At 45.2% G+C, this 13,988-nt stretch overlaps 3 protein-coding genes across 5 annotated transcripts; 1 reads left to right on the top strand and 2 right to left on the bottom strand.

Moving 5' to 3' along the window:
* Positions 1-789: 789 nt before the first annotated feature.
* ubr7 (ubiquitin protein ligase E3 component n-recognin 7) lies at positions 790-7,129 on the bottom strand. 3 transcript variants are annotated; one of them, XM_047573773.1, is made up of 12 exons: positions 7,059-7,129; positions 5,682-5,820; positions 5,303-5,436; positions 4,871-4,931; positions 4,684-4,779; positions 4,553-4,606; positions 4,125-4,230; positions 3,933-4,012; positions 3,378-3,542; positions 3,129-3,294; positions 2,989-3,050; positions 790-1,207 (listed from the first exon to the last, which is right to left on the bottom strand). In XM_047573773.1, the coding sequence occupies exons 1-12, from the start codon at positions 7,112-7,114 to the stop codon at positions 1,118-1,120; spliced, it is 1,209 nt and encodes a 402-aa protein (XP_047429729.1). In that variant the 5' UTR covers positions 7,115-7,129; the 3' UTR covers positions 790-1,117. The 3 variants fall into 3 exon arrangements, with proteins under 3 accessions (XP_047429729.1, XP_047429731.1, XP_047429730.1); XM_047573775.1 differs by lacking the exon at positions 7,059-7,129 and adding an exon at positions 6,121-6,295; XM_047573774.1 differs by having other exon boundaries at positions 1,121-1,237.
* On the top strand, positions 6,469-7,284 carry si:dkeyp-55f12.3 (uncharacterized protein LOC568418 homolog). Its single transcript, XM_047573777.1, has 2 exons — positions 6,469-6,817; positions 7,149-7,284. Exons 1-2 carry the CDS (start codon positions 6,634-6,636, stop codon positions 7,235-7,237), a joined length of 273 nt encoding a protein of 90 aa, XP_047429733.1. The 5' UTR covers positions 6,469-6,633; the 3' UTR covers positions 7,238-7,284.
* On the bottom strand, positions 7,191-9,997 carry tmem251 (transmembrane protein 251). Its single transcript, XM_047573776.1, has 2 exons — positions 9,845-9,997; positions 7,191-7,907 (listed from the first exon to the last, which is right to left on the bottom strand). Exon 2 carries the CDS (start codon positions 7,897-7,899, stop codon positions 7,531-7,533), a length of 369 nt encoding a protein of 122 aa, XP_047429732.1. The 5' UTR covers positions 7,900-7,907; positions 9,845-9,997; the 3' UTR covers positions 7,191-7,530.
* Between the last annotated feature and the right edge of the window lie 3,991 nt (positions 9,998-13,988).

Here is a 13,988-nt window from a genome sequence, read left to right on the forward strand (position 1 = left end):
CGTCCATCAGGATCAACTCAGGATAACGTTCAGTTACTTCTCTCATTTTATAAAAGAAAGAAACTACCAGTCACTGATTGTTTGTTCAGACTGTTGAGTGATTTGATGATGAGATGGTTTTAAGTCAAGGCTCTTAAAGGGCTCAAACATATACTTTACATATATTTACATGTATTTACATACATTTATATACGTATACTTACATTTGAAAATATTCAAGCCACAAATTTCAAGACATTGTTTTTTATATATTCAAACCAAGCTTGATTACCAATTGCTAAAGTATATGAAGTCAATTAATTATTTTACCACATTTCCCTGGTCTTGTCTTTAAATATTGCATTTTTCTTTTCCCTTCCCTCCATCATCAGTAAAATAATCAGCCAGTAGTAACCGTCTCTCTTCTTATTGTTCTAACATATCGTTTGTTTTCATTCCCTAATGTATAGACGTTTGTTGATGCTAAATCTGGATTTGTGCCATTTTACCATCAGCATTACATTGATTTTAAAACATTTGTTGTAATATTCTTAGAGATGATGATAATAATAATAAATCTTCTTTGTGTGACATTTTATGAGTTTACATCAGTCTGCTCATAATGAGTTACTGAGTAGAAACTACTGACTGATGTGGTAGAGCAAACAAGGAGTGACGTATGATGCCAGCGGAATTGGTGCATCATGGGTAATGTAGTTTAGGTTCCAGAAGGTATGACCTGGAATGATAGAAAACCTCCCGGTAGACCAGAGGGTAAAATGAGAATGGGCCCTGTTTCGGCACCGTAGGTTAACTATTCATGATTCACTTTTATTCATTTTCTTTAAAAAGAAAACACAAATATGACTCTAACAGAATTTAACACTGGTGACCTGAAACACACAACATTATAAACAAGCTTCGCACAAAGGGAGATATAAACTTCTCTAAAAATGTCCAGAAAGTCTATAAACACCTGGCTAGCTGACAGGAAATGACAAACTTCACAGGGATTAAAATCAACGTAGGACAATCCCGTCAAATCTGACAAAGGTCAAATGGAAATCAGAGGTCAAAGGTCAGCGTGAGACCAGAAAAGCCAGAGTTGAGTTGCCGCAAGTTCAGATGTCAGATGTGATCAGGAGGAGAAGAAGCTCCCAGAATCCACGCGACGTCTTTTACGACTTTGTTGCTCAAAGAACTGACGTATGTCATCAGGAGTCACAACCTATCGGAGAAGAGAACAGTCACATGGCACCTATCAGAGAAGAGTCACATGACACCTATCAGAGAACAGTCACATGACACCTATCAGAGAAGAGAACAGTCACATGACACCTATCAGAGATCATCACATGGCACCTATCAGAGAAGAGAACAGTCACATGGCACCTATCAGAGAACAGTCACATGACACCTATCAGAGAACAGTCACATGACACCTATCAGAGAAGAGAACAGTCACATGACACCTATCAGAGAAGAGAACAGTCACATGACACCTATCAGAGAAGAGAAGAGTCACATGACACCTATCGAAGAAGAGAAGAGTCACATGACACCTATCAGAGAAGAGTCACATGACACCTATCAGAGAAGAGTCACATGACACCTATCAGAGAACAGTCACATGACACCTATCAGAGAACAGTCACATGACACCTATCAGAGAACAGTCACATGACACCTATCAGAGAACAGTCACATGACACCTATCAGAGAAGAGAACAGTCACATGACACCTATCGAAGAAGAGAACAGTCACATGACACCTATCAGAGAACAGTCACATGACACCTATCAGAACAGTCACATGACACCTATCAGAGAAGAGAACAGTCACATGACACCTATCAGAGATCATCACATGACACCTATCAGAGAAGAGAACAGTCACATGACACCTATCAGAGATCATCACATGACACCTATCAGAGAAGAGAACAGTCACATGACACCTATCGAAGAAGAGAACAGTCTCATGACACCTATCAGAACAGTCACATGACACCTATCAGAGATCATCACATGACACCTATCAGAGAAGAGAACAGTCACATGACACCTATCGAAGAAGAGAACAGTCTCATGACACCTATCAGAACAGTCACATGACACCTATCAGAACAGTCACATGACACCTATCAGAGAAGAGAACAGTCACATGACACCTATCAGAACAGTCACATGACACCTATCAGAGAAGAGAACAGTCACATGACACCTATCAGAGATCATCACATGACACCTATCAGAGATCATCACATGACACCTATCAGAGAAGAGTCACATGACACCTATCAGAGAAGAGTCACATGACACCTATCAGAGAAGAGAACAGTCACATGACACCTATCAGAGAAGAGAAGAGTCACATGACACCTATCAGAGAAGAGTCACATGACACCTATCAGAGAACAGTCACATGACACCTATCAGAGAATAGTCACATGACACCTATCAGAGAAGAGAATAGTCACATGACACCTATCAGAGAAGAGAATAGTCACATGACACCTATCAGAGAAGAGAATAGTCACATGACACCTATCAGAGAAGAGAACAGTGGAAAATTTGTCTCCAGGAAACTTTTGTCTTCTTCTAAACGTTGTCGTGTTCAGTGTTTGTTCTTCTTCATTCGTTTTTAGCAGGTTTTGGCCACCATTTAAATAAAAGAAGAAAAAACATTTTTATGCTACATAAAATACAAACGATAGGGTTTAGCTGAAGCCCGATACTAATGACGTCATTATGAAAATGCTTGGATCCGTCCTGATATCCCAACTCAACTCCAATCATTACTTCCAATCATTGGAGTAACACTCATCATGGCTCATGGGGGCAACTACACTCTAGCACCTTGTTGTATGAACCCACTGACAATCAAGGATCAGATCTGAACCACTTTCTCTGAGGGCTACATGGTTTGTACCAGTGCCGTCCCAGATGGACAGTTCAACACAGGCCAGACAGTCTCCTGAGGGGTCAAATGTCTCCTGTAAAACTCACCTTTCCCTCAGCTGCAAATCTCTGCAGGTAGTCCTTCAGTTCAGTTTTCATGTCATTGTACCCTGAAACAAACACACCAACACCATCAACACATGACCGTTGGTCCATTTCAGTCCTGGGCTACTAGATGTGACCGGTACCGTGGATGATCTCCAGCTGCTGAACTCGGTTCAGGTTGTCCAGGGCTGACATCAGAGGGTCGTGTCCCTGTTGTCTCTGTTCATTGTTCTTTCCTTTGTTTTCATAAGCCAGGACGGTGTCCGACTCGTCCAGCAGGAAGGACAGGCTGGCGTCAGACAGACGCTCCTGAGGACAAACGGGCAGACGGACACCACATAAAGTTTCTCAAAGACCCTAATGTCACAGAGACAGTTTTAGATGAACGTTACCTGGCAGGTGCTGCAGGAGCACAGTTTGGAGCGCCATGTTGACGGCCAGAACACGGCTCCTGACTGGACTCTTTTCTGACCAATCGCCTGCAGTTCCTTTAACCTGCAGCTCGGCGCCGCCTCCTCGCGGCTCCTCTTACAGCTGGGCTCCGTGGCCTCATCAACCTGAGAACCGATGGTTGATTAAAATGTGTTAAATCTGTTGTCTTTCCTCGGCTCATCAATAACAATCTCAGTCGGTCACAGTCAAGACCATTAGATCATTAGTTTATCATCCACCGGATCCTCAGGCTCCATTTTTATGGGATTTAGTTTCTACTGCAGATCAAATATTTGTGGCTCTTAATTTACTAAGAATGAAACAAAACATCAATCAAAGCCTTAGATCTTAATGCTTTTCAGATTGCACACACACATATTCCCTCCGCTTTTATTATCAGGAAACATCCATCACACCCACATACATTTATCATCCTGCCTGCAGACATGGAACCTTTTATACATCAGACTGTTGTCACCATGGTAACCGTGGGTGTCATCCAGGTGAGTCCTCACCTTTTCCTCTTTGTTCGGGACAATTGTGTTTGTCTCTTCTGTTACAGTTTCCTCCTTCACTTCTGCTGCAGCACCTGGGACTAAACAGGTAGTAGGGACAGTATTAGTCCTCGTTCTATGGGGACGAGTGGACTCGTGGTCGGTAGCATTAGTACCTGAAAGGAACTAAAGGTTTGAAAGGTGAGTTGTTACCTGCCAGGTGAGCAGCGTACGTCCACAGGAACGGGTTCTTTTTCATACAGGACTCACAGATCATCTCCTGTAACTCCACACAGTCTGGAACCGCGCAGCCCAGGTGCTACGGAGACACAGGGACAGATTAAAGGACAGGGACAGATTAAAGGACAGGGACAGGTTAAAGGACAGGGACAGGTTAAAGGACAGGGACAGATTAAAGGACAGGGACAGATTAAAGGACAGGGACAGGTAAAGGACAGGGACAGATTAAAGGACAGGGACAGATTAAAGGACAGGGACAGGTGAAGAGACAGGGACAGATTAAAGGACAGGGACAGGTGAAGAGACAGGGACAGATTAAAGGACAGGGACAGGTAAAGAGACAGGGACAGGTTAAAGGACAGGGACAGATTAAAGGACAGGGACAGGTGTGTTGGACTCACCCTACCGTGCAGCCAGTCCTCACACACCACACACTGAATCATCTCGTCCTCCACCTGGAGAAAAACAACAGCTTCATCTCAGAGGACACAGCTCAACCGGAGGACAGGTGATGTTCAGGTGTGTGTCTCACCTGGTCCTCTGGGTCGGGGTACGGCCGGCTGCAGGTGCAGTAAACTCCAAAGAAGTTGTGGCTGTATTTATTCAGAGAGTTGACCTCGTCCTTCTCCTGAAACAGAAAAGGCAAAAGCACCAAGTGACTTTGAGTCTGTGAGACGATCAAGCTTTAAATGACTCGATTCGTCAACATCTGAACTCACAGGATGAAGTTTACACTGAAGGTCTGAGAACTTCCCATTTCCACAGTCACAGCGAAAGTTCCTGCAGAAAACACAAACACTGAAGATGTGTCGACGCAGATGATGTGATCAGTTATAACTACAGTACTTCTGACTCTAAGGGTCCTCTGGACATCAGTCAGTTAACAACAGGACATCCCATCATGAGCCCATGTGTTCATGTTCAGCTCTGTTCCTTTAGTGACGGGTGGTGGTTCTGGTGCTGAAGCAGTCAACAACTGACTTGGTCTCAAGCTTCAATAATTCTCAGAAAATCCTCAATATCGTCTTTTTACAATATGTGTTCAGGTCAAGACTCTAGATTTAGGGTTAGTGTCTCTACTGAGATGTCTCAGTGTCTCAGGCAGGTGGACACAAAGACTGATGACGATATATTGACAGGTGAGTGGTCACCTCTTGGTGTAGAGTTCAAAGAGGTCGTGACCTTCGTGACATTTGTATGAACAGGCCAAACAGACTCCGGCCGCCTCGCCTCCCTTTGGTGTACAAGTGCTACAGGCGTATAGAGCCTGGCGCTTCACGTAGCCCTGCAACACAGAATCAGCTTCTGATCAGCTGTTAGAAACACCATCAGAACATCCGAACACTGATCCTTAAAGACCAGCAGCGTCCTACAGAACAAGACGTCTAGTCTCACCTCTGATATTCATTAACCTCCATTCATTCATTTAAATAAACATTCAATCAGTCTTATATTATTATATCATGCTCAAGCATATATTATACCTTATACTGATGCTTTAATAATTATTTGAAGTGTCTACAGTCTGACCTGAGGGTATGAGCAGTGGTCAGAGTCGCTTCCTGCCAACACAGCTGAAGCTTCTTCCTCCAACTCTTCATCTTCCTCCAGGACATCGACCAGAGACACTGTCTGCTCCTCACACATGTTCAGCTCAGTGGACAAGAGTCTGTTTACACGGATTTAAAGGAGAGAACAGCTGATCGCACCGGGAGGCTCTAGTGATTGTCTGAGATCTACGTTTAGAGCAGCTCAGCATTAGTCAACATGTAGTCGCCAACATCATCATTAACAACCAGTAAACATCGTTACGGGTAAATTTAAAAGATACTTTTTTGACCTCATTATTTATCATATATCTCCATCAGTAAGAGCAGCAACGATCAGTAACTTCCTCCAAACATGGGTCTGCTCCAAGCTAATGCTAATGCTAGCACTGTTAGCTCTCATAATAAACATACGAACTCACCGAGCTGAACCGGAACCGGACCGACAGCGTAGTCGCAGAGTTTACGCCGTTTAATGCGACCGTGATCCCGGAGACCGCCGGACTAACACCGACCAATAATCGGTTCGGTCTAAAGTTCAGATGATGCGATGTTTCTAATGTTCAGATGATGCGATGTTTTCTCCCAAACTGCTAGCTGCTGCTGGCTAATGACAACTTCCGCTTTACTACCGCAGATTGTATTTGGCGGCATTCTGGGTTCAGGGGTCACCGAATATAAAAATAAGTCACAGCGACAAATAACAAGTACAACGTCAGCATTGTAATACTGTATAAATCCATAATTACGATACGCTAAAACAAAAGTGGCTCCCTACTGGACAGTTGTTTCTCGTTACTTGAAATAAATTCACTTTTGTCACAGTCTATTCAGAGGAAAATATTTTCATTATTTTTCTAAAAAGGAATATTAACGGGACGCACTTGAAGGCAGCACGCCGTGCGTGATGACGACATTAGATTGTCGTCGTAAAGATGGCGGCCGTTGCGGTGTTAGCAGAGCTGAAGCTCAGAGACGGACAGAGAGAGAAGATCAGCGTTAAAGTAGAAAATAATCTCACTTCTCTCATCAGCGGAATTAACGAGCTCAACGCGAACGTGTCGCAGCTGCTCAGCGAACTGGTGGAGCAGGAGAAGACCCACGGAGTCTGCGCACAGGGTGAGTTCATGCGTTCAGTCACAGCGGAAATGAAGAATGCGTCACCTGGAAGGGGCGGGGTCAGAGGTCGGTGTCGCTATAAAAGAGGTTCGGTTTCTATTTTATTATTGATGGAACATCCAAACCAATCAGCTGTGACATCACGTGTTACTCATCATGCACAACAAGTCGACCAGACCCGGTTCTATTACAAAACTCGATGACTATCAGCATGAAATTAACTTTAAATGTCAACTACTACCTGCTAAAAGCCTCCTGCTCTGACCACAGGGGGTCATGTAGTTTAGATCTGAGCATTTCAGGAGGAGGATGATGATCTGCTGTGTTTCAGGTGAGGAAGACGAGGAGAGCGATGAAGATGAACCAGACAACGTCCCAAACGTGGAGCTACAACCTCCAGCTAAAAGATCCAGAAGTTGAGGACTCATTTTATTGATGTTGTATTAAAGTTGTCATGATAAACAGTGTCACGTGACTCATGTCATTAAATAATCAGAGAATCCTGCTCGTGGATTGGCTGTGAGCTCATCAGATAAATTACTAACTTATATATTCAGCCAATCACAGCACAGGATCGTCTATGACGTCACAAACATAAAATAACACAGAGGAACATGATTGACAGTCCGCACCGAGGGCAACATGACCACAGAGTGTTTGCTTAAAGGCACACAGGCAGTGACATCACAAACCAATCGTTCTATCGGGTCGCCCTATGTCTCGATGAGCGTTCCCGCTCTGTGATTGGCCGGTTTGGTGGCGTGGCGGCGGCTGCACAGCAGAGCAATGCAGACAGGAAGGACACAGTAGCCGATGGATCGTGGGTCGGCCCTCGTACACGAGAACAGGAAGAGGAAGAGCTGCAGGTATGGCAGCAGGAAGGCCGACGCCCACATCCACACAGGAAGTGGTGGGAGGTTGGCGGCGATGGCTTGGGGCGGAGCCGACGGACTGACACCGCCTCTCTGCACACGCTCCAAACTGAAGCTATGAACCTCAAACACGTAGTACGCCGCCATGACGCTGAGCAGCAGGTAGAGGACCACGGCCACCCATCCCATCCTCTGACGGAAGTTCATCATCCTCCATACTGTGACAGCAGAGATACAAGTAAAACATTAATAATAATAATAACTACCCGTCACAGGAAATAATCAACATGATTAATACATGGAGTAAGTCGGTAGGTGCCAGAGTCCATTCAAATTTCTGCTGTTTCTATGAGGGACGACTCAAATAAAATCAAATATTATATTTATCTAACTAAACCTTAAACCTGATGTTTTAACGTCTCAATAAATAAAAACTAAATCAGACTCGTTTGACGTCAGAGGGTTTGTTAGAAGTTAAGGTGATGAAAATGGAGCAGGAAGATGCCCCTAAACATGGACCATCCTCAGGTTTGTTCATTAAACCAAAACCCAGAATTTAATCTGTCAGTAAATGAGACTCATTACAAAACATGATCAAACTGAGCATTTAATGTTGGAAATAAAACTTTAAAATTCATTTAATAATAAATCATTCATCAATAGTCCTCAACCAGATTTCAGCCACTCTTCATTCTCATTTTAATTCATGTTGAACGGCAGATCATCTTCATCGTCTTCATCATCATCATCATCATAAACCTCCAATTCTGTCCTTTATTTCAGAATCAGAATCACTTTATTGATCCCAGGGGGAAATTACTTTTCGTTACAGCAGCTCCAGCCCAAAGTACCAGTGTTTAGAATAAAGAGCAATCAGAATAAGTAAGAGAATGTAAACAATATAGGAAATATATATATGTGTGTGTGTGTCTGTCTGTGTGTGTGTGTGTGTGTGTGTATATGTGTGTGTCTGTGTGTGTACAAGTATAAGTGAAGTGAACCTGAGTTCCGAGTTGTTGCTCTACAGAGAAAACAGTTTTGCACATGGTGAGAATATATAAGGAAATATATACAAGTGTATGAAAATAATGAAGTTATGCATGTGATATTGCACAATCTCAGGGTCAGTACAGTTATAAATATGGATTATAGTTACAAACATTATTAAACATTTTAGTTCATTGTTTCTGTTTCACTGAGGAAAGAGACTGGAGGCACGATCCTTGTACATGGACACGTGCTTAGAGGACAGGGGACATCATATCATCAGCTTCGTCCTCCTCTCTTAGCCTACTGTCACCCTGTTAGCTTCCCGCTAGCAGCCTGTTAGCCCTGTGTTAGCAGCCTGTAAGCAGCCTGTTAGCAGTGTATTAGCCCCGTGTTATCACCCTGTTAGCCTCCTGTTTGCAGCCTGTTAGCAGTGTGTTAGCCTCCTGTTAGCCTCCTGTTTGCAGCCTGTTTGCAGCCTGTTAGCCTCCTGTTAGCCTCCTGTTAGAAGCCTGTTAGCAGTGTATTAGCCTCCTGTTATCACCCCGTTATCACCCTGTTAGCAGCCTGTTAGCAGCCTGTTAGAAGCCTGTTAGCAGTGTATTAGCCTCCTGTTATCACCCCGTTATCACCCTGTTATCACCCTGTTAGCCTCCTGTTTGCAGCCTGTTAGCAGTGTGTTACCCTCCTGTTAGCTTCCTGTTTGCAGCCTGTTAGCCTCCTGTTAGCCTCCTGTTAGCCTCCTGTTAGCCTCCTGTTAGAAGCCTGTTAGCAGTGTATTAGCCTCCTGTTATCACCCCGTTATCACCCTGTTAGCAGCCTGCAGCCTGGTTTGCGTATTAGCCCTGTTATCACCGTTATCACCCTGTTATCACTGTAGCTCGTTTGCAGCTGTTACAGGTTACCCTCCTGTTAGCTTCCTGTTTGCAGCCTGTTAGCCTCCTGTTAGCCTCCTGTTAGCCTCCTGTTAGCCTCCTGTTAGAAGCCTGTTAGCAGTGTATTAGCCTCCTGTTATCACCCCGTTATCACCCTGTTAGCAGCCTGTTTGCAGCCTGTTATCAGCCTGTTAGCAGTGTGTTAGCCTCCTGTTAGCCTCCCGTTATCACCCTGTTAGCAGCCTGTTAGCAGCCTGTTAGCATCCTACTAGCTGGTGTTTCCAAGACCTTACCTTCATCCACTCTTTCAGCTGCAGACTCGATGTTTTAATCCGCTTCAGCTCCAGGAATGAGTCTCGGAATTCTCCTGCATCTCTTCCTGTTTAGTCACCTGACCTGTGGGTGACGTCATCTCTTCCTGTTTAGTCACCTGACCTGTGGGTGACGTCCACCACCTGTTTTATACATCTTAAAACTTTATTAAGAAATACAATCCAGTGCAAAGACAACCGCCAGGGGTGCGTGCGTTTCTTTTTGTGACCATTTCTTAGTAACGACCAGGAAAGAAGCACCTGTCACAGCGCCACCTAGTGTTCACCCAGAGTAACGCAGAGAAGGCCCAGGTTCAGGAAGCATGAAATACTACGTGCACTTACAAACCCTAACCATGTTAATTATTACATGTATTTTTGTTATGCCGCTTGTTTTAAATAAAACCTTTTTGTCTCCACCCATTTTCTGATTTATTTTTGGGGATCAACGTCCTCAAACTGAGAACTAATGAATAAAGAGAAGCTTCAAAATCAAACTATTTCATTATCTGGTCACAGCAAAAAACACAGGAAACCTTAATAATATAGATTAGATTAGATTAGATTAGATTAGATTAGATTAGATTAGATTAGATGCAACTTTATTGTCATTCCATGTACACAATGAAATGTGGTTTGGCTTCTAATCACATGGGAAACGACTATTGTAGTAAGTAAGTTAGTATTTTGATAGTAATAGAAGGCCTATATATTAAAGACAAGTGTAATACTATAATATTAATATATACACCACCACTCACACGTTACCATTCAATGCAGTTTTTTTACTTTCTACATTGTAGATTCATACGTTCTATAGAATAGAATGGAGCAAAGATAAAAATGTTCAATAATTCCAAATGTGTTTTATATTTTAGGTTCTTCAGAGTAGCCCCTTAGTTTTGTGGAGAGAACCCGGGTCCTTCTCTCCATGAGCTTCATGATGTAGTCACCAGAAATGGTTCCAGTCCACAGCTGAGCGTTGTGGAGGTTCTAGTCTTCATAGTGGGGCTGGTTCTCATCTAAACCCACCAAGGGCCACGAGGAGCCCGGCTCAGAATCCGCTTTTAACAGGAAGAAACCTGGAGCAGAACCCAGATCATATGGAGGAACCATCTGCTGAAGGTTCAAGTTCTGTATCTACTGTAAATTACTTGTTTACTGTATGTGTTCATTCATAGTTTTGATGCCTTAGTGAGAATATCAATGAAGTCATGAAAAAAAGAAAAAAGCATTAAATTAGATAGATAGATAGATAGATAGATAGATAGATAGATAGATAGATAGATAGATAGATAGATAGATAGATAGATAGATAGATAGATAGATAGATAGATAGATAGATAGATAGATAGATAGATTAAACGATCAAGGATCATGTTAATAGCAGAAGAGAAGTTTTTATTGGTTGTTGTTCAGATCAGATCATCACAGTCTCTTTCCATCAAAACAACCATAAAAGCTATGACAACATGTTTTACAGGACGTACATTCATCTGTATTGATGGATTCACTGGACTCACATTATTAAATAACAATAAACTATTGTTCCATGTTTCAAGAGCAGCTTCCATAACCGAGCCCCAGGCCGCCCAGCGCCCAGCCCAAGACCCAAGCGCCCAGCCCAGCGCCAGCCCAGCCCCAGAGCCCAGCCCCAGCCAGCCCAGGCCAGCCAGGCCAGGCCCAGGCCCAGGCCCAGGCGAGCCCAGCCCAGGCCAGCCACCCAGCCCCAGGCCCAGGCGAGCCCCAGCCAGGCCAGGCCCCAGGCCCAGGCCGAGCCCCAGCCCCAGGCCCAGGCCCAGGCCCAGGCCCAGGCCAGCCCCAGGCCCAGGCCCAGGCCCAGCCCCAGGCCCAGGCCGAGCCCCAGCCCCAGCCCCAGCCCCAGGCCCAGGCCCAGGCCCAGCCCCAGGCCCAGGCCCAGGCCCAGGCCCAGGCCCAGGCCCAGGCCGAGCCCCAGCCCCAGGCCCAGGCCCAGGCCCAGGCCCAGGCCCAGGCCCAGGCCCCAGGCCCAGGCCCAGGCCCAGGCCCAGCCCCAGGCCCAGGCCCAGGCCCAGGCCCAGCCCCAGGCCCAGGCCCAGCCCCAGCCCCAGCCCCAGCCCCAGGCCCAGGCCCAGGCCCAGGCCCAGGCCCAGGCCCAGCCCCAGCCCCAGGCCCAGGCCCAGGCCCAGGCCCCAGGCCCCCAGCCCAGCCCAGCCCCAGGCCCCAGGCCCAGCCCCAGGCCCAGGCCCAGGCCCAGGCCCAGGCCCAGGCCCAGGCCCAGCCCCAGGCCCAGCCCCAGGCCCAGGCCCAGCCCCAGCCCCAGGCCCAGGCCCAGGCCCAGGCCCCAGGCCCCAGTCCCAGCCCCAGCCCCAGGCCCAGGCCCAGGCCCAGGCCCAGGCCCAGCCCCAGGCCCAGGCCCCAGGCCCCAGTCCCAGCCACAGCCCCAGGCCACAGCCCCAGGCCCACCCTCCACCACAGCAAGGTGACGTCCGTCCCTCCATCCATCTATATCACCAGGTCTGTTCATAACTTTTATGGACAGGATTTGTAGGTGCAGCCGGGTGGTGGAGGGGGTCGAGTTCGCCTCCTGGACGTCTGCCTTTAGAGGTGTTTCGGGCATGTCCCACCAGTAGGAGGCCTTGGGGTCACTCCAGGACAGGATGGAGGCTTTATATCTCTATATCTTTATATCTCTTAATGGGAGCAACTGGAGATTCCTTCAGTGGAGCAGGTGGAAGTGGCTGGAGAGAGGGACGTAAACCAAAGACAATGGAATGGAAGAGAATAAACTATCATTATTTTATTGTCTTCAAACTGAATCTGTGGTGGAGTTCATTTCTTCTTTGTGCTGCTGTGTCCTCCACCGTTTGTGTTCTCTTGTTTCCTCCGAGGTTTTCTAACAGAAACAGTTTAAAAGTCACTCACACAAGAAACATCAAATAGGATAATAAATAATAAACTCAATTAATGAAACATATGGAAATTGCTGCTGTATTTATAATTTCATATGATTTAGGTCATAGACCCTAAATAAAGATGGAGGCAGAACTGCTCCTCTAAAGTAAAGCCAAATATGTAGAGTCCCGCCCCCTGGTGGCTATAGGTCATATCCTCCGCCCCCTGGTGGCCGACTGCAGTAACAGTCATGAGACTCTGGCTACAAAGTCACATCATGGCACCGCCCACATCCTCGGGAAAATACTAATGAGAGGAAGTGGAGACATGGCATCCATATTTATATACGGTCTATGGAGACGTGTTTAGTCCATATTTATATACGGTCTATGTAGGAGACGTGTTTAGTCCATATTTATATACGGTCTATGGAGACGTGTTTAGTCCATATTTATATACGGTCTATGTAGGAGACGTGTTTAGTCCATATTTATATACGGTCTATGGAGACGTGTTTAGTCCATATTTATATACGGTCTATGGAGGAGACGTGTTTAGTCCATATTTATATACGGTCTATGGAGACGTGTTTAGTCCATATTTATATACGGTCTATGGAGGAGACGTGTTTAGTCCATATTTATATACAGTCTATGGAGGAGACGTGTTTAGTCCATATTTATATACGGTCTATGGAGGAGACGTGTTTAGTCCATATTTATATACAGTCTATGGAGGAGACGTGTTTAGTCCATATTTATATACGGTCTATGGAGGAGACGTGTTTAGTCCATATTTATATACAGTCTATGGAGGAGACGTGTTAAGTCCATATTTATATACGGTCTATGGAGGAGACGTGTTTAGTCCATATTTATATACAGTCTATGGAGACGTGTTTAGTCCATATTTATATACAGTCTATGGAGGAGACGTGTTTAGTCCATATTTATATACAGTCTATGGAGGAGACGTGTTTAGTCCATATTTATATACAGTCTATGGAGGAGACGTGTTTAGTCCATATTTATATACAGTCTATGGAGGAGACGTGTTTAGTCCATATTTATATACGGTCTATGGAGGAGACGTGTTTAGTCCATATTTATATACGGTCTATGGAGGAGACGTGTTTAGTCCATATTTATATACGGTCTATGGAGGAGACGTGTTTAGTCCATATTTATATACGGTCTATGGAGGAGACGTGTTTAGTCCATATTTATATACGGTCTATGGAGGAGATGTATTA

Source organism: Mugil cephalus, chromosome 21 (assembly GCF_022458985.1).
Source record: "Mugil cephalus isolate CIBA_MC_2020 chromosome 21, CIBA_Mcephalus_1.1, whole genome shotgun sequence".
NCBI lineage: Eukaryota > Metazoa > Chordata > Actinopteri > Mugiliformes > Mugilidae > Mugil > Mugil cephalus.